At 47.2% G+C, this 19417-nt stretch overlaps 1 protein-coding gene across 1 annotated transcript in view; it reads left to right on the top strand.

Moving 5' to 3' along the window:
• Window positions 1-1964: 1964 nt before the first annotated feature.
• NCAPG2 (non-SMC condensin II complex subunit G2) overlaps window positions 1965-19417 on the top strand; it is a 117756-nt gene continuing 100303 nt past the window's right edge. Inside the window, exon 1 of the mRNA XM_073581609.1 lies at window positions 1965-2121. Within this exon, the coding sequence (XP_073437710.1) occupies window positions 2116-2121 (6 nt within the window). The 5' untranslated portion in view covers window positions 1965-2115. The remainder of the gene's footprint in view (window positions 2122-19417) is intronic.

Below are 19417 nucleotides of genomic sequence, written 5' to 3'. Positions count from 1 at the left end.
CTAGAGATTATTGTAGAGAGCCTAGGACACAGCACAAGAGGGGACGGCAAATCGGGAACTTGAAATCTCATCACCAGTAGAAGCCAAATTAAACAGCATAAGAAAGATACAAGGGCATAATGGAGGCACACAATATCTGCTTTAGGAACTATATAGAAAAATTCCTTGACCACCTTGCGTCGTCAAGAAAAATCGAGACGCCAGAATTATTGACATCTTTTGGTCACCGCTAGAGTTGAGCGAAACAGGTCGGTCAGATTCAAAAGTCGCCGACTTTCGCCAAAGTCGGGCTTCATGAAACGAAACCCGACCACAGTGTGACGTTGGCCATGCGGTCGGCGACCCAAGCGTCAAAGTCGGGTTTTGACGAATGCTTGCACGTGACTTTTTTCAGCCAATGAGAGAAGCAGAGAGCGGGTATGGGAGAGAGAGAGATTTTGCCACCTCTAGGGTTAAAATTCATGCCAGGTGTGTTTACAGTCCTCCACTCACTGCCAACTTTTCTCCCCATTGACTTGCATTGGGTTTCGTGTTTCACGACTTTTCCCTATAGTCAGCTGATTTCGTTCGACTAGACTTTTGAGAAAGTCGGGTTTCGTGAAACCTGACTCGACCCTAAAAAAGGCAAAGTCGCTCATCTCTAGTCACCGCACCTCCCCAATAAATGCGATAAACGGTATTCAAAACCTCTGAGCTTTTTTTTGTAACTAGTCAAATATATATTATATAAACTATACACGTTTGGTGTTGCTGTTGCCATACTGAACGATAATTTTTCAACTATTTGCAAAAAAAAAAAAACTATGATGGCAGTAGCCAAATTAGTTCTGGAATGATGGTCACACATGAAAACACCAACAATATGCAATAAAGTGTATGCCGACACTGATTTGTGGTGTATATTACTATCGCAGTTGTATGATCACTATAGAGCCCATATCTGGCTGCAACTACACAGCGATATGTCTCGAGAGCAAAAACACCTGCACCCTTAGCAGCCATGTGATGTGACTATTTTAGAGCTGCATTTTGCTGTATTTAAACATAAAATCACAGACAAGTTGCAATCAAGATAATTGCAGTGAAGTTTATGACAAGCGAGTCGTGTGTGGCCAGCGTCAGACAATCCAACACATGGGCACAATGCAACCGCATAGGAAATCATTAGGTGTGATGTCGCTCTGCAATAAATGTAGACCCAGCCTTAAAGGGCTTCTCCCTTGGAGAACTATTCTTAAAGGGAACCTGTCATGTCCCCAATTTCTATTAACCTGCAGATGTGGGGTTAATGTGCAGGTAATAGCCCGGCTATTGGAGGAAATGGAGACTATTTCTCCTGGCTGCCTCTGGCTTTCAGTCACCACTCAGTGCACAGTGATTGGCAGCTGTAACCGCTCCATGACACTGACTGACAGCCGGCTCTGTACTGACGCACTGCTGAGCTGTCAGTCAGTGGTGGGGAGTGGTATTGTGAAGTAAGATAAGGGGAATCATCTTCCCCATCGGCGGGGCAGGTCTAGCGATGTCAGCGTCAGAAGACTCTGGCACTTGTGTGACATTATGTAATGTGACCGCTGCAGCTAATCGGCGACCTCTGATCGCCTGCAGCAAGCACACGTCTGTTGCATGGAGCTCTTATCTGACGCCCGGCACAGACATTGCTGGAGTGGCGCCGGTGCGAGAAATGATTACGGGTTTTTTTATTATTAATTAAAACAGAGGAATAGAACATAAAAGGGAGAGGACAATCCTAATACTAGTGACACACAGAGAAATAATGAGACTTATCCCGCTCTACAAATTAGGCTGAGTAACTGAAATAAATATATATTTATATCTATATACAAGCAGAGGCTGCGCTGACAGACGGAGGCAGAGAAAACACTGGCCATTGTTCACAGCCCGCCGTCACGGCATTAGCAATCACTCAGCTTTATTGACAGCAGGTACGCGCGCAGTGATTACATGGTTACCATGGTACCCAAATCAAAACAGGAAGTGTCCGGCGTGCTTTCTGGCGTGATGACGCACTTCCGGCAAACTAGCGGGCGGGCTGCAGGAATTTGAATTGAGCGCCAGGCGGGAATTGGAGGAGAGGAGAGGACGGCGCCACATATGGAGGTAGGAGAAGGCAATATGGACCGGATGTTATTGACCTGCTGACTCCAGCGGCTGGCGGACTACAAGACTCAGCAAAGCTGGGCCCTACAGTCAGTTCTGGTACTGTCTGTAGCCTCAGAGAACAGACTGTGACCAGACTGGCGGCATCCATCACATGAGTGCGACCAGTCAGTGCTGTACATGTGGAGGCTGCCAGAGTCTCCTGTGCTGCCAGTGCTCTGCCTCTGCCATAAGGGGATGATAAATCCCCCAGAAGTTATGAGCTGCCCGCTGTCCTCCCCCGTCACGCGTCGCCGTCCTATCCCCCCCTACGTGTCGCCGTCCTATCCCCCCCAATGCGTCGCCGTCCTATCCCCCCCCCCACGCGTCGCCGTCCTATCCCCCCCCCCCCACGCGTCGCCGTCCTATCCCCCTCCACGCGTCGCCGTCCTATCCCCCCCCACGCGTCGCCGTCCTATCCCCCCCCACGCGTCGCCGTCCTATCCCCCTCCACGCGTCGCCGTCCTATCCCCCTCCACGCGTCGCCGTCCTATCCCCCTCCACGCGTCGCCGTCCTATCCCCCCCCACGCGTCGCCGTCCTATCCCCCCCCACGCGTCGCCGTCCTATCCCCCCCCACGCGTCGCCGTCCTATCCCCCCCCACGCGTCGCCGTCCTATCCCCCCCACGCGTCGCCGTCCTATCCCCCCCCCACGCGTCGCCGTCCTATCCCCCCCCCACGCGTCGCCGTCCTATCCCCCCCCCCACGCGTCGCCGTCCTATCCCCCCCCCACGCGTCGCCGTCCTATCCCCCCCCCACGCGTCGCCGTCCTATCCCCCCCCCACGCGTCGCCGTCCTATCCCCCCCCCACGCGTCGCCGTCCTATCCCCCCCCCACGCGTCGCCGTCCTATCCCCCCCCCACGCGTCGCCGTCCTATCCCCCCCCCACGCGTCGCCGTCCTATCCCCCCCCCACGCGTCGCCGTCCTATCCCCCCCCCACGCGTCGCCGTCCTATCCCCCCCCCACGCGTCGCCGTCCTATCCCCCCCCCACGCGTCGCCGTCCTATCCCCCCCCACGCGTCGCCGTCCTATCCCCCCCCCACGCGTCGCCGTCCTATCCCCCCCCCACGCGTCGCCGTCCTATCCCCCCCCACGCGTCGCCGTCCTATCCCCCCCCACGCGTCGCCGTCCTATCCCCCCCCCACGCGTCGCCGTCCTATCCCCCCCCCCACGCGTCGCCGTCCTATCCCCCCCCCACGCGTCGCCGTCCTATCCCCCCCCCACGCGTCGCCGTCCTATCCCCCCCCCACGCGTCGCCGTCCTATCACCCCCCCCTCACGCGTCGCCGTCCTATCACCCCCCCCCCCTCACGCGTCACCGTCCGCTTCCCTCACTCGTCGCCATCCGCCATGGGGAGAATGATAAATCCTCCAGAAAGTTGTGTGAGCTGCCGTCCGCCCCCCTCACGTGTCGCCGTCTAGTCAGGTGTCTCTGTATAGTGGACTAACCTCTATTAACAAGTTCCCTTTTGCGGAATACCTTTTAACACCTCCTTCACACGTACTGGTGTTATCAGTGTTGCGTGGTCAGGTGACATACTTGTGTGGTCCTCCACGTGACACGTACTGGAATAGGGCGCAGAAAAGAAATTACAGATTTTTAGATGATAAAGATGTGCAAAGATAGATATGGGGTAAATAATGATAAATGGATGTTGGTGAGATATATAATTAGTGGCTTGCGTGTGAAGCTCACTGTGCATGGATTAACCTAATAAATGTAAACAATGACTTGGAGGTCCCCCCATTTTTTGGTGACCAGCAAAGGTAAAGCAGATAGCTGTGAGCTGATTTTATCAGGCTGGGAAGGTCCATTGTTATTAGGACCTTCCCAATGTAAATATACCAGCCCTGCCCTGTCCCAGAATTTGGAGCATTACATTGCCAACGCTCCAGGGCAATGGGGTTTAGGGTTGATGCCAGCTGTGTTTTGGGGGCAGTTCGTAGCTGACATCAAGCCTTGGTGTTACCTTATTTAAAAAACACTCCCTGGTTCAACAATTTTATTAAAATAAAAATGTGCCACGCATGGCCGATGTAGTCTACAAATAGCTGAAAACATAAAAAGAGAGAAATAAAAACACTGTTCTTTGTTCACCAGTTTATTATAAACAAAGGTTCCATGACGTTCCCCAAATACAGCTCATACTGCTATCAGGGAGACCCAGCGACTATGATTAGCACTACCGTAACTGACATCACCGCTCATCAGTTGCCGGCTCACGCTATCCTCATTTTTATTCTGCCTTCTATTCTGGTATGTGGCACACGGATGCGATACGTATTGCTATCTGTGCTGCAAGAAAAAACGGACATGTTCACAGCCCCATAGATGATAATGAGTGTATGTGTGGCATCTACTTTCACATGTACTGGAAACACTGACTTGTGAAGGCTGTTTTAGTCTAAGGCTAAGTGCCCACGTTGCAGAAATGCTGCGGAAATGTCCGCAGGATTTCCGCAACTCCCTGCCGCGGGTAAAACGCATGCGGAATTCGCATGCGTTTTCCCGTAAAACACAAGCGTTTTGCAAGCGTTTTTAGCTTGGAGAATGCTTGCGCTTTTCCAAGCGATTTGAAGCATCGGTTGGAAAAGCGATTGACAACCGGTCACACTTGGCAAGTGCTTGACAAGTGTGACCAACTTTATACTGTTGATGCTGCCTATGCAGCATCAGTAGTAAAAGACAGTAAGTTAAAAATAATAATTAAAAAAAAAAATGGTTATTCTCACCTTCCGACAGCCCCCAATCTCCTCATTGGTGCTCCCGGTACGTTCCGTTCCCAGGGATGCTTTGCGCGAAGGACCTTTGTGACGTCACGCTCGCAAGACCGTGACGTCATCTCAGGTGATTCACGCAATGCATCCCTGGGAACGGAAGATGCCGCCAGCACCGCTGAGGGCGGGAAGGACTCCGGGGGCCGCCCGAAGGTGAGTATATCCATATTTTTTTTATTTTAATTCTATTTTTTACAGGATTATGGTGCCCAGGGCATGGTGGAGTCTCCTCTCCTCCAGACCCTGGGTACCATCCGCACATGAAGCGCTCACTTTACGCATTTGGCTATGCCCACCATGCGTGAAGTGAGCGTTTCATTGCAATCCTATGGCAGCGGAATCGCCGCGATTCCAAAGAAATAATGGACATGCTGCGGATTTTACCGCTATGCGATTCCGCAGCAATAAAATCCGCAGCATTGACACAGCAACTGCGGAATCCCATAGGATTGCATGGGAATGCGTTTTTAAAGCATTTTTCTCTAGCAACCTTCCACACAGGGCTGTGGAGTCGGAGTCGGTGCTCATTTTGGTGGAGTCGGAGTTGGAGTCGGTATAAAATGGATCGACTCAGACTCCTAAAATATATAATAAATTGACTACAGTAGTTCAATGCAGAATGTGCTGAATATTTTTTCACAGGAATTTGGGAAAGTTATGAAATGTACTATAAATGACTGTTCTATTCCTGATCTAACGCTACATTCACACACAGCGTTTTTCCTGCGTTTTTTGAGTATACGTTTTTCAGTTGCAAAAGCAGATCAGCTTTTTAAAAAACGGCATCACCTGAAAGGTTTTTAAGCTCATAGCTAATGTTTTCAATAGCAAAAGCCGATTAGAAATCTGCTCTATCTATCTATATATCCATTTATCCATATCTGTCTATCCATATCATATCTGTACCAAAAAGAATGAAAGCCGGATAGCACACAGACTAACACTCCTTTTTTTTTAGCACCAGTCAGGGACACCTCATAGCTGCCCAAAAGGATGCCCAGGACAGGCATTGCTCATCTTCAGTAACACATCAACATCAATTGATAGTTGGAATAAATAGACTGCATTCACCACCACATCTGCTTAAGGTGCAGGCTTTATTTTCAAGTGTAGGGGTGTGCAGTATGAGGTTCTGCAGCAGCTGAGGTGTGCAGTATGAAATTCTGCACAGCAGCATGAGGTTATGCCCCCCCCCAGGTTTGATCCCGGCTACTCCCACAGTGTGAATGTAGCCTGAGGATCTAGGCTTTATCTTAGCCGAGATAAGTCATAGTGTGTGTGTCTGTATGTATGTATGTATATATATATATATATATATATATATATATATATATATATATATATATATATATAATCTGTGTGTGTGTATATATATCTGTGTATATATATACTTATATATACTCTGTACAGACCAAAAGTTTGGACACACCTTCTCAATCAAAGCGTTTTCTTTTTTTTCATGACTATGAGAATTGTAGATTCACTCTGAAGGCATCAAAACTATGAATTAACACATGTGGAATTATATAATTAACAAAAAAGTGTGAAACAACTGAAAATACTGTATGTTCTGTATTCTAGGTTCTTCAAAGTAGCCACCTTTTGCTTTGATTTCTGCTTTGCACACACTCTTGGCATTCTCTTGATGAGCTTCAAGAGGTAGTCACCGGAAATCGTTTTCACTTCACAGGTGTGCCCTGTCAGGTTTAATAAGTGGGATTTCTTGCCTTAGAAATGGGGTTGGGACCATCAGTTGTGTTGTGCAGAAGTCTGGTGGATACACAGGTGATAGTCCTACTGAATAGACTGTTAGAATTTGTATTATGGCAAGAAAAAAGCAGCTAAGTAAAGAAAAACGAGTGGCCATCATTACTTTAAGAAATGAAGGTCAGTCAGTCCGAAAAATTGGGAAAACTTTGAAAGTGTCCCCAAGTGCAGTGGCAAAAAACATCAAGCGCTACAAAGAAACTGGCTCACATGAGGACCGCCCCAGGAAAGGAAGATCAAGAGTCACCTCTGCTGCGGAGCATAAGTTCATCCGAGTCACAAGCCTCAGAAATCGCAGGTTAACAGCAGCTCAGATTAGAGACCAGGTCAATGCCACACAGAGTTCTAGCAGCAGACACATCTCTACAACAACTGTTAAGAGGAGACTTTGTGCAGCAGGCCTTCATGGTAAAATAGCTGCTAGGAAACCACTGCTAAGGACAGGCAACAAGCAGAAGAGACTTGTTTGGGCTAAAGAACACAAGGAATGGACATTAGACCAGTGGAAATCTGTGCTTTGGTCTGATGAGTCCAAATTTGAGATCTTTGGTTCCAACCACCATGTCTTTGTGCGACGCAGAAAAGGTGAAAGGATGACTCTACATGCCTGGTTCCCACCGTGAAGCATGGAGGAGGAGGTGAGATGGTGTGGGGGTGCTTTGCTGGTGACACTGTTGGGGATTTATTCAAAATTGAAGGCATACTTAACCAGCATGGCTACCACAGCATCTTGCAGCGGCATGCTATTCCATCCGGTTTGTGTTTAGTTGGACCATCATTTATTTTTCAACAGGACAATGACCTCAAACACACCTTCAGGCTGTGTAAGGGCTATTTGACCAAGAAGGAGAGTGATGGGGTGCTACACCAGATGACCTGGCCTCCACAGACACCAGACCTGAACCCAATTGAGATGGTTTGGGGTGAGCTGGACCGCAGAGTGAAGGCAAAAGGGCCAACAAGTGCTAAGCATCTCTGGGAACTCCTTCAAGACTGTGGGAAGACCATTTCCGGTGACTACCTCTTGAAGCTCATCAAGAGAATGCCAAGAGTGTGCAAAGCAGTAATCAAAGCAAAAGGTGGCTACTTTGAAGAACCTAGAATATAAGACATATTTTCAGTTGTTTCACACTTTTTTGTTAATTATAATATTCCACATGTGTTAATTCATTGTTTTGATGCCTTCAGAGTGAATCTACAATTTTCATAGTCATGAAAATAAAGAAAACTTTGAATGAGAAGGTGCGTCCAAACTTTGGTCTGTACCGTATGTATGTAATCGATATTATACAGTGTATTACATATTTACAATTTATTACAGTTTTTTGTGTTCTAAAGTTGTATTCCAATAAATAGATATGTTCTATCTTGATTATTGGATCATAGAAATGATTAAATATCTGATGTTCACATTGTACTACAATAAATTTTTCACTTAAATATAAGCAATATATGTGGGAGTCGTGGAGTCGGTGTAAGGGAAATTGAGGAGTCGGAGTCGCAGGTTTGGCTTACCGACTCCACAGCCCTGCTTCCACGACAGCATAGGAGGTTGTCTCCACGCCCTAATGGGGGACAGGAAGCACAAAGAGGTTAAAAGGTCCCTCTCACCAGTGTCTTTCCTGTCCCGGATGAGGCATGGAGAGGTTACGGGTATGCTGCGTGGCCGGCTGCTGCAGTGTACCTGAGAATTTCAAATGCCAGCAGTGGTGGTCGGTGGCTCTGCCTTCCCTCCTCCGTGCTGCTCCCGTCTTCTCCTGAATTCGGGGCCTTCCTGGCCCACGCGCGCTCCCTCTGTGAGTTAAGCGGGCCTGTGATCCCCGACCGGAGGCCTCCCGCAGCTCTCCGGTCTCTCCTCGCGCGGCTGCCGGCGACCCGGAAGTGACGTCATGCGCATGGGTCACTTCCGGGGTACGCGTTCCTTCAGGGAGCTCAGATGACGTTGGGACCTATGGCGGGCAGCTGGCAGCACGTGGAGCACTCCGGTTGGTGCCGTGCCTGCTCGGACCCCGGGAGGGGAAAAGTGAGTGTGCAAAGCGCTGAGGGTGGAGTTAACCCTTCATTAACCCGCCGGAAGAAGCCGACAGGTAAGGCAAAAATCCCCTGGCCAGTATGGACGGTTCTTCCTGCCTTGCATCTGCAGAGCCCAGCGTTGCCCCAGCCACAGTGAGTGTGTTATTTGGGGTGGGTCCTAGTGGTGCAATTCTGAGTAGGGGTCCTCAAAATGCTTCTCTCCTTTCTTGTAGGGAGAAAAGTCTGCCCATAATAGCGCCAATACCTCCAGTAAACCAGCTAAATGTGCCATATGTAGTACAAAGCTTCCCTCAAACTGGAGGAAAAAATTATGTCAGGCATGCACGGATGGAGTGGTCAGTTCTGAGCACCCCTCATTGATTGACGAAATCCGCAGCCTGGTCACACAACAGGTTCAGACCTCCCTAGCCGCCTTGTCTCCCCACTTCCACCAACTGTGGGTTCACCTCCCACAAAAAAGCGAAGTCTTCCAACTAGAGGACTCAGATTCCGAGTCAGAGCATTCCTACGATTCAGGATCTGAAAAATGGGAGGAACCAAGAACCTCTAAATCAGCCAATGCCAAAAGATACCTCTTTTCCTCAGAATGTGGAGAAGCTGGTCAGTGCGGTGCGTGCCACCATGGGACTAGAGGACGAACCAGTCCCCACAGGACAAAATATTTGGAGGGTTTGAAGGGCCCAGACTGGCAGGGTTTCCAGTACATAGGAGCATAACGGATATGATCTCCCAAGAATGGGAATACCCAAAGAAACGCTACTCGGCTCCTTCGGAGCGCAGTCATAGATTCCCCCTAGAGGGAGATGCATTTAAATGGGACATACCAAAAGTTGAAGTCCAGGTAGCAAGAGTAGTGAAGAAAACAGTCCTTCCATTTGATGATGTATCCCAGCTTAGGGATTCAACGGACCGTAAAGCTGAAAGCCTCCTAAGAAAGTCCTGGGAAACCTCTGCCTTTGCCTTAAAATCAGGAGGGAAGGGAAATACAGGAAGAAGCTATGCTAAGGGGAGAGGCAAGAACATCTTGGTCCCCAACAGCAACAGGAAAAACAATGACTCGGCCCCGGTTGGGGGGGAAGGCTTTCAAATTTTTTCCATTCTTGGTAGTCGATCTCCGACAGCCCCTGGGTCCTCAGTGTGATCAAGGAGGGCCTTCTTCTAGAATTCGAATCCTCCCCCCCCCCCCCCCCCCCCCCGCGGTGCCTGAGAGTCACCTCCCTACCATCTCGGGAGGCCTTGGCAACGCTAGAGTCTGGCGTTCAGCTGCCATTTCTCGAGTCTCTGTGGAAGAGCAAGGAAGGGGCCATTATTCCAGGCTGTTCTTAGTAAAGAAACCCACAGGAGAGGTGAGAATAATAAACTTGAAAAATCTCAACCACCACATTGCATACTGCAAATTCAAAATGGAGTCGATAAGGACTGTCATCCCCTTGATGGGGCCTCTTTCCTTCATGGCAACCATAGATCTGAAGGATGCCTATTTTCACATCCATATACATCCTGCCCACAGGAAATATCTAAGGTTTGCGATCTGTCAGGGTCCCGAGATCAGGCACTATCAGTACAACGTGCTTCCCTTTGGAATATCCTCTGCCTCACGAGTGTTTTCAAAGGTTATGGTGGAAGCTGTGTCCCACATCAGAAGTCAAGGTATATGTATGGTGCCCTACCTGGACGACCTATTGATAATAGGAACCTCCTACCAGACCCTGGAAAGTCAGGTGACTCAAACCCTGGTCATTCTCCGATCTCTGGGGTGGATCCCGAATATAAAAAAATCGCAGATCCAGCCCTCTCAGGAAATAAGATTTTTGGGAGTCCTCTTAGACTCAAGAAGACAGATGTCATTCCTGCCGGAGGATCATCAGGTGGCTATCAAACATCTTGAGTTTCAGAAAACAGAGGTCCCCGACCTTCCGGTCAGCTATGTCAATACTGGGGTCGATGACGTCCTGCATCCAGGCAGTACCATGGGCGCAGGCCCATTCCAGAATCCTCCAGTCCCATATCTTGAGAAATTGGAACAGAGACCACAATTGCCTGAACAAGAGAGTCCTGACCCCAGGAAGGGTAAAGACTTCACTAGCCTGGTGGCTGGACCGCCAAAACCTGCGCAAGGGGTCAGCTGGTCCCAGGTCCCCTTGATCACGGTAACATCAGATGTCAGCACAAAAAAGGCTGAGTATCTGTAATATCCCAGCTTCCATTCCAGGGATTATGAAGTTGAGAAGTGAGTACGAGATCTTCAAATTTCAGAGAGCTCAAAGCAGTGGAAGAAGCCCTTCTGGCTGCAAGACACCTGGTCCAGGGTGATCATATCAAGGTCTACTCTGACAACATAACGACAGTGGCACACCTCAGGCACCAGGGTGGCACGAGGTCGAACAGTCTACAAAGCCTTTCTGTACGAATATTTTCTTGGGCTGAAAGGCACCTCCTTTCACTTACAGCCGTACACCTAAAGGGGACCTCCAATCTTCAGGCAGACTTCCTAAGCAGGAGATGTATCCAGCCTGGCGAGTGGAGTCTGAACGGAAGAGTCTTTCAGAAACTAGTGAGCAGGTGGGGCCTTCCAGAGGTGGATCTGCTAGCATCAAGCAGAAATGCTCAAGTGAGAAGCTACTTCTCCCTGAACCCCAGGGACATATATCTGGGGGTAGATGCCTTTGCCCACAAGTGGGAGTTCCGTCTGGCGTATGTCTTCCCCCCCCCCCAGTTCCAATCCTTGCTGCAACCCTGAGAAAGATCCGAGAAGATCAAACTCAAACCATCCTGGTGGCTCCGCTATGGCCGAAGAATCATAGAATCGTAGAGTTGGAAGGGACCTCCTGGGCCATCTGGTCCAACCCCCTGCTCAAAGCAGGATTCGCTAAATCATCCCAGTCAGATGTCTGTCCAGCCTCTGTTTGAAGACTTCCATTGAAGGAGAACTCACCACTTCTCGTGGCAGCCTGTTCCACTCATTGATCACTCTAACTGTCAAAAAGTTTTTTCTAATATCTAATCTGTGTCTCCTCCCATTCAGTTTCATCCCATTGCTTCTAGTCTTTCCTTGTGCAAATGAGAATAAAGTTGATCCTTCCACAATGTGACAGCCCTTTAGATATTTGTAGACATCTATTAAGTCTCCTCTCAGTCTTCTCTTTTGCAAACTAAACATTCCCAAATCCTGCAACCTTTCCTCATAAGACAGGGTTTGCAGACCGGTCACCATTCTGGTCACTCTTTTCTGAACTTGCTCCAGTTTGTTGATGTCTTTTTTAAAATGTGGTGCCCAAAACTGGACACAATATTCCAGGTGAGGTCTGACCAAAGAGGAGTAGAGGGAAATAATGACTTCACGTGATCTAGACTGTATGCTTCTGTTAATACATCCTAGAATTGCATTTGCCTTTTTTGCTGCTGCATCACACTGTTGACTCATATTCAGTCTGTGATCTATTAGTATACCCAAGTCTTTTTCACATGTGCTGTCACTTAGCCCTATTCCTCCCATTCTATATCTGCTTTTTTCATTTTTATTGCCCAGATGTAGTACTTTGCATTTCTCCCTGTTAAAAACCATTCTGTTAGTTGCTGCCCACTTCTCCAGTTTATTTAAATCTTTTTGAATCCTCTCTCTCTCTCTTCTCTAGTATTAGCTATCCCTCCTAGCTTTGTGTCATCAGCAAATTTAATCAGTTTACCCTCAATTCCTTCATCTAAATCGTTGATAAAGATGTTGAACAATACAGGGCCCAGGACAGAGCCCTGTGGTACCCCACTTGAGACATTCTTCCAACTGGATGTGCAGCCATTTACGACCACTCTTTGGGTCCGATCACTAAGCCAGTTATGAATCCACCTAACAGTTGCCTTGTCCATTCCATACTTAGTCATTTTTTCAATAAGGATTGTATGAGAGACTATGTCAAATGCTTTGCTGAAGTCAAGATATACTATATCTACAGCATTTCCTTGATCCACCCAATCAGTGATACCATCATAGAAGGAAATTAAGTTAGTCTGACATGACTTATTAGTTACAAACCCATGCTGACTCTGTTTAATCACTTCATTCTTATCCAGGTATTGACATACATGTTGTTTAATAATTTGTTCAAAGATCTTTCCTGGTATAGAAGTCAGACTCACCGGCCTATAGTTGCCTGGGTCCACCTTCTTCCCCTTTTTGAAGATAGGAACAACATTTGCTCTTCTCCAGTCTTCTGGCACTTCTCCTGTTCTCCAAGAATTTTCAAAGATTATGGAGAGGGGTTTAAAAATTTCTTCTGCTATCTCCTTCAGTACTCTGGGGTGTAATTCATCTGGACCTGGAGACTTGAATTCATTTAGGTTAGCTAAGTGTTTCCTCACTATCTTTCTGTTTATAGATATCCTGGATTCTTCCATTCCCTTAATAGGACAGTGAATAACAGTTGATGCTACATTTCCTTTCTGAGAGAAAACAGATGCAAAATAGGAATTTAAAAGTTCAGCCTTCTCAACATCCTGTCTTACCATTTCATCATTTTCATCCTGTAAAAATCCTATAGCATCTTTGACTTTTCTTTTACTTTTGACATATCCCCAAAATCCTTTAATGTTGCTTTTGACATCTCTTGCAAGCCTCAATTCATTTTCAGCTTTAGCTAATCTGGTATGGATTAGGAGCTGGTATTCTTTAATCACGGAACTCCAGGAAGACGGGCCGCTCCTCCTACCCCTGGAAGATGACCTCCTCCTGCAGGGCCCCCTACGCCACCCAAACCTTCGGTGGATGAAGTTAGCGGCATGGTTACTGAGGCCCAAATCTTGAGGGCCAAGGGCCTATCAGAGGCGGTAGTCGCAACCCTTCAGAAGGCAAGAAAGCCGGTCACCAATGCCATATACAACAAAGTAAGGAAGAAATTTTCATCATGGTGTCTGCCGAATCCTGACCCAGCAAATCCTAACATCTCCTGTATACTAGATTTCTTGCAGAAGGGGCTCGAGTTAGGCCTAAAACCTAGCACCCTGAAGGTACAGGTCTCGGCCTTAAGCTCCATGTTCGACTGCGACTTAGCCAGCCACCGCTGGATAAGATTCATGACATCAGCTACTAGGCTACACCCAAAAACCAAACTGTCATTCCTTCATGGGACTTGAATGTGGTGCTTAAGGGGCTCATTCAATCCCCCTTTGAGCCCCTGTCATCTTGTACTTCTCAGCTTCTCGCCTGTAAAGTAGCCTTCCTTGTAGCAATAACCTCAGCAAGACGTATAGGAGAGCTCCAAGTTCTTTCAATCAGAGAGCCCTACCTAACCATTAGAGATGATTCCATAGTCCTCTCTCTTGATCCATCCTTTCTCCCGAAGATTGTGTCTAACTTTCATAGGTCACAGGAGATAATTCTTCCCTCGTTTTGCCAGAACCCAACGAATCCTAAAGAGGAGGTATTTCATACGCTTGACGTAATGCGCATAGTCCTTCACTACCTGAGTTTTACTAAATCCTACAGAATCGACCACAACCTGTTTATCCATTCATCGGGTGCAAACAAAGGAAAGAAGGTGGCAAAGAACACCATTGCCAATTGGATCAAGAAGGCCATCTCTGAAGCATATCTAGCGCAGAACGTCACACCCCCTATGGGGATCAGGGCTCATTCAACACGATCTACCTCTGCATCATGGGCTGAGAGGGCAGACGCATCCTCAGAGCAGATCTGCAAAGCGGCAACTTGGTCCTCGTTACATACCTTTACTAAACATCATCGGTTGGACCTTGTGTCCAACAGGGATTTAGTCTTTGGCTGAAAAGTTCTTCAGGCCGTTGCCCCCCCCGATGCAGTATAGGTTGTTATGCCTCCTATGCTTTGGGGAAGGTTGCTAGAGTAAATAGAATTAGACTTACCGGTAATTCGGTTTCTAGAAACCTTACACGACAGCACTATTTCCCTCCCTGTATTCTTGGACAAATTCTGAGAATCTTAAGGTAACCGGTGCTACGGAGTTCAGTTATAAGTCACTGGTGAGAGAGAGGTGGGAGGGACCTTTTAACCTCTTTGTGCTTCCTGTCCCCCATTAGGGCGTGGAGACAACCTCCTATGCTGTCGTGGAAGGTTTCTAGAAATCGAATTACCGGTAAGTCCGGTTTTGGCCGTTGCGGGTCCGCAGCAGTTTTTGCGGTGTACAGTACCATTATTCCCTATGGAAATAAAAAACCGCAGTGCAGACGGTGCAGATTTTTCCATGCGGTTTTGAAACCGCAGAAAGAATTGACATGTCAGTTCTTTCTGCGGATTCCGCTGCGGTTTGCCATCTCCTCCATTGAGGAGATAAAAAACCGCAGAGCAATCCGCAGGTAAAACCGCAGGTCTTTTGACCTGCGGATTTTACAAAGTCCGCGCAGCCAAATCCGCACCCCAATCCGCAGCGTGTGCACATACCTTTAGGCTAAGTGCACACGTACCGGAACTCTCGCGGAAATTACCGTGAGAATTCCGGAATTCCAGTCCACGGGAAAAGCGCATTTTAAATTCCCGTGATTTTCCCGCGGAAAAACTAGCATTTTGCAAGCGTAATTAGCTTGCAGAATGCTAGCGTTTTCCAAGCGATCTGTAGCATCGCTTGGAGAACTGATTGACAGGTTGGTCACACTCGTCAAACATAGTGTTTGACAAGTGTGACCAACTTTTTACTACTGAGGCCGCCTATGCAGCATCAGTAGTAAAAGATAGAATGTAAAAAAAAATAAAAAATGGTGTTATTCTTACCCTCCGACGTCCCGCGCAGCCGTTCCCAGTAATCTTTTGCGAAAATGCCCGCGATGACGTCAGTTCTCGCGGTAATTCGCGATGACGTCGCGAGAACGGACGCCATCGCAGGCATTTTCGCAAAGGACTACTGGGAACGAGAGCGTGAAGAGAAGCGGGAAGACTGCGCGGGACGTCGGAAGGTGAGAATAACAATATTTTTTATTTTTAAATTCTATTTTTTACAGGGATATGGTACTCAAAGCCCGGTGGACAGTCTCCTCTCCTCCGGACCGTGGGTACCATCCGCAATTGTTCTGCTTACTTTCCGCATGGTGTGCACAGCCACATGCGGGAAGTAAGCGGAACAATGCATTCCTATGGGTGCGGGATCGCCGCGATTCCACAAATTAATGAGCATGCTGCGGTTTTTACCGCGAAGCGATTCCGCCGCGGTAAAAACCGCAGCATTAGCACAGCATTGCGGAATCCCATAGGAATGCATGGGATGCTTATTTTTCGAGTTTTCGCGGTAAAATCGCGCGGTGAAAAAAACGCCACGTGTGAACTCAGCCTTATGGTTTGTGGGCATGGTCACATTCAAGGTTTTTTTTTTTTTTTGTTTGTTTGTTTTTTTTGCAGACATGTTTGATATTTCATCAACCTAGCCATTTAAATAAGTGGGCCTGCAAAAAAAAAAAAAAAAAACAGATGCTATCCGAGCTGCATCCATGTGCCGTCTGATTTGCAGGATGGTAGGATAAGCTTAGGAAACCTTAATACTTTTTTCCCCTTCCTCATATGAGAAACAAGCTGATGACACACTGATGGTAAAAACTAACACAGGAACAAGAAACAGATGAAAATTGCATCCATCATGATAAATATTGGGCTGTCATTTCGCTCATGGAGAAAAAAAAATACATGAAGCTGCACAAATCCCTGGATGGGGGCTCTTGACTTGAATCACATATTCAAGGAAATGTATTCAAAACGTGTATGCGTTGCGTGTTTGCCATGATTTGACAAAGTACACAGAGTAGACAGGCTCTAAATAACGGCTCCCCTATTGTATCCTCTCATGAGTTTGCTAACAGAGACCTCCACACAGCACATGGGTAATTGCCACATCTTGATATTTGTTCCAAGTAGCCTGGATACTCACAAAAGTAATAGTTAGTAATTATAGTAAATATAGTTTATAATTAGTAGGCCTCATTCACACCTTGTGTGATTTTTCATGTACACAATATAAGCCAGTTTCATCAGTGTTTTAGATCCAAGTCTCATCAGTGTTTGGTCCATGTGTTAGTTTTTACCATCAGGTTCATCAGTGATTTTCACACATGATAAAAATAAATAAATTGCAATGTTAATTATGGATTGCACACTGATATCATCCGTGTGCTGTGATTATCACAGACCCATAGACTTGTTCGTGGATCCATGACTCCGATAAGACTTACCTGTTGCTGTGATTTTTACTTTTATTTTTGTGCGGACAGAGTGTGCAAAAAACCCTCAGACACGCGAGTAGCGCCAGGGACATTAATGGGCAAGTGTTCTATCAGTGAAAAACAGCTGAATGAGGCCTAAGGCTGTGTTCACTTGTGACATGATTTTTTTTTTTCTGTGTAGAAAACTTAGAAACCTAATTTAGACTCACACAGCAGTGTATGTGCGCATAGTTTGTCCATTGATTGCTTCTGCCCTTTGGTTTTATTTAATCCCGAAATCTAAAGGCTTTTAAGGGTCTATATAGTAACTTTCTTTCATGGAGACTGCTGTACATATAGTATACAAGGCTACATCGTCTTTTTGGGAGAAGCTTAGCAGGCTGTGCTAGATGCCTGACATCCATTTTTCATCTGTGGAGCCATTGGCCATGTGCATATGACGTCCATTACCCGACGGCGGAGCATCGGAGTTTTCCTCACAAAGCCGCTTCAGGGAAAATCTGCTAGTCTTTTCTTGAAGTGGCTCCGCTGGCATTTTTGTGCTCATATTTGCAGCAGTTCCGATGTCTTTTGTCTCAATCTACTACTATACAGAGCAGATGGCTTTCAGACGATGCCGACCAAAGAACGTGTCAGCGCTTCAGTGTTTCCGAACTCTGAAGCAAGTAAAAGAAGTAACCAAATACTAAACATGTATATAGCAATGTTGTCATGACATAGATGTTGACCTCTTCAATGTCAGTGCTCCGCTATTGCCCCAAGATTTTATTGATGGTTGCAGAGCTAGTGTCATCAAGTGACCGCTGTGGCCAATCACTGGCGTCAGCGTTTTTGCCATCTACTTCGGTATCGCTGCTGAGCCCAGTGATGTTGTGATGTCCTCTCTGCAACCATTTCAGCCAAGACCGTGTGCAAGCAGCAAAGAATCTACACTGGATTGGCAGGGCCACATATACCTGTTATTTTTATGTAGGAAGCCTATGGAATAAAAAAAAATAAAAAAAAATCCCCAAACGTAGTTTCTGCCTCCAATACACGTTTATATATTGCACTAATGGCACATGTGCAGGGTGCCATCCTATGATGAGAATGAGCTCTTTCCTTTGAATAGGTTTTGGAAAGAGACTGGGTGTTAACAGGGTTGTCTCAGGTTCTTAAATGGTTAAAATTGCTACGTGCCGGTGTAAATACGCACCTTGCAATGTACCTCTTATTAAAAATTCTTTCAGGTGTAAAGAATTAAGTGATTTTTAAGACCTTAGTGTAAAGCTTATTGCCTAGGTTACCGACCTCCCCGCCGTCTGAGTGGCCACTTTTCTTGCTAAGCAGTGTGCTCTGCTTGCAGGGCGGCTATGCTTCAGGGCCTGTTCGCAACACTCTAAAACTAGTTAGACCTGGCCAGCATCGGTTCCCCTACACTTCTCCCAGTCTGTAGAAGCAGAGTTGCCTTTGTTAGCAGCTTGGAAGAGTGACTGTTCTGGCCAGCGTGGTGACCATCATGCTGCCGGCCTGAACTATCAATCTTCAGTAGCACACCGCCCCCTGGCCGGCATGCTGGAGGCAGATGAGCGGTGCGCTCCTGAAGGAAAGCTGAGAACAACTTTTTAAGCTTTCCAGGGAAAGTCATGCACAGCGATGATGCCATGTACTGTATATTGTGTTGGTAAATTGAGCATACAGTATTAGTCATGTTACAGGATATCACTCCCACAAAGATTGTTTCTAAACAGTTTGCTCTTTCTATGGCACAATGAATGTGAAGGCAGTGAATCCTGTTAGTCATGATCTGTTTGACTAATATGTAGGAAGAGAGTCTGAAAACGTGTAGAGAGACTTGGGAACGCGTGTTCTGTTTGATTCTTGTCACAATTTCCTGCTGTGTACAGACTATAAAGTCACTTCTAACCTGGGCATCGCGGCTGGCCACTGACAGGCGCCTTGGCACTAGTTCCACCCTCGACTATGACGCTGGGTTGTTTGCGGGTAAGTGTCCACGATCCAGAGTTGCTGCGGGTTTAACGCTGCGTACTTATGCAGCGTCAAACCCGCAATGGCCAGCTGTTACAGCATAGTGGATGGGATTTCTTGAAATTGCAATGTCCACAGACGCCTGCGACTCGCCCTCAGAGACTGACATGGGGTGCGTCTTTCCAGACCGTTGCATGACAATTTCTCTTGCGGTGACGCAAACTTTCGTAAGAGAAATTTCACCAATAGAATGTATTGAACAAGGTGAATCCGGGTCAGAGAACACTTTAGGAATTACCTGCGTTCAATTGACGGCAGCGCTTTAAACGCAACGAACATGCGCCGTGTCCTAAGCGCTGCTAGTTGCGGATCATGGGCACCCGGCTTCACACGTAGACTGGCAACCTAAAAGTGCATCTAGACAGATAGATTTCTGCCCATAAATGAACAGTCGATATGTCTATCACTGCACATTTATGTCACATACACAAAGAGTAATCGTTAAGGGGTTCCCAGGTTTGATAGCAAAGAGTTACTG

Source organism: Dendrobates tinctorius, unplaced genomic scaffold (genome assembly GCF_039654945.1).
Source record: "Dendrobates tinctorius isolate UK_male_01 unplaced genomic scaffold, ASM3965494v1 ptg000070l, whole genome shotgun sequence".
In the NCBI taxonomy this organism is placed as follows: domain Eukaryota; kingdom Metazoa; phylum Chordata; class Amphibia; order Anura; family Dendrobatidae; genus Dendrobates; species Dendrobates tinctorius.
This window is presented reverse-complemented; position numbering and strand designations above follow the sequence as displayed.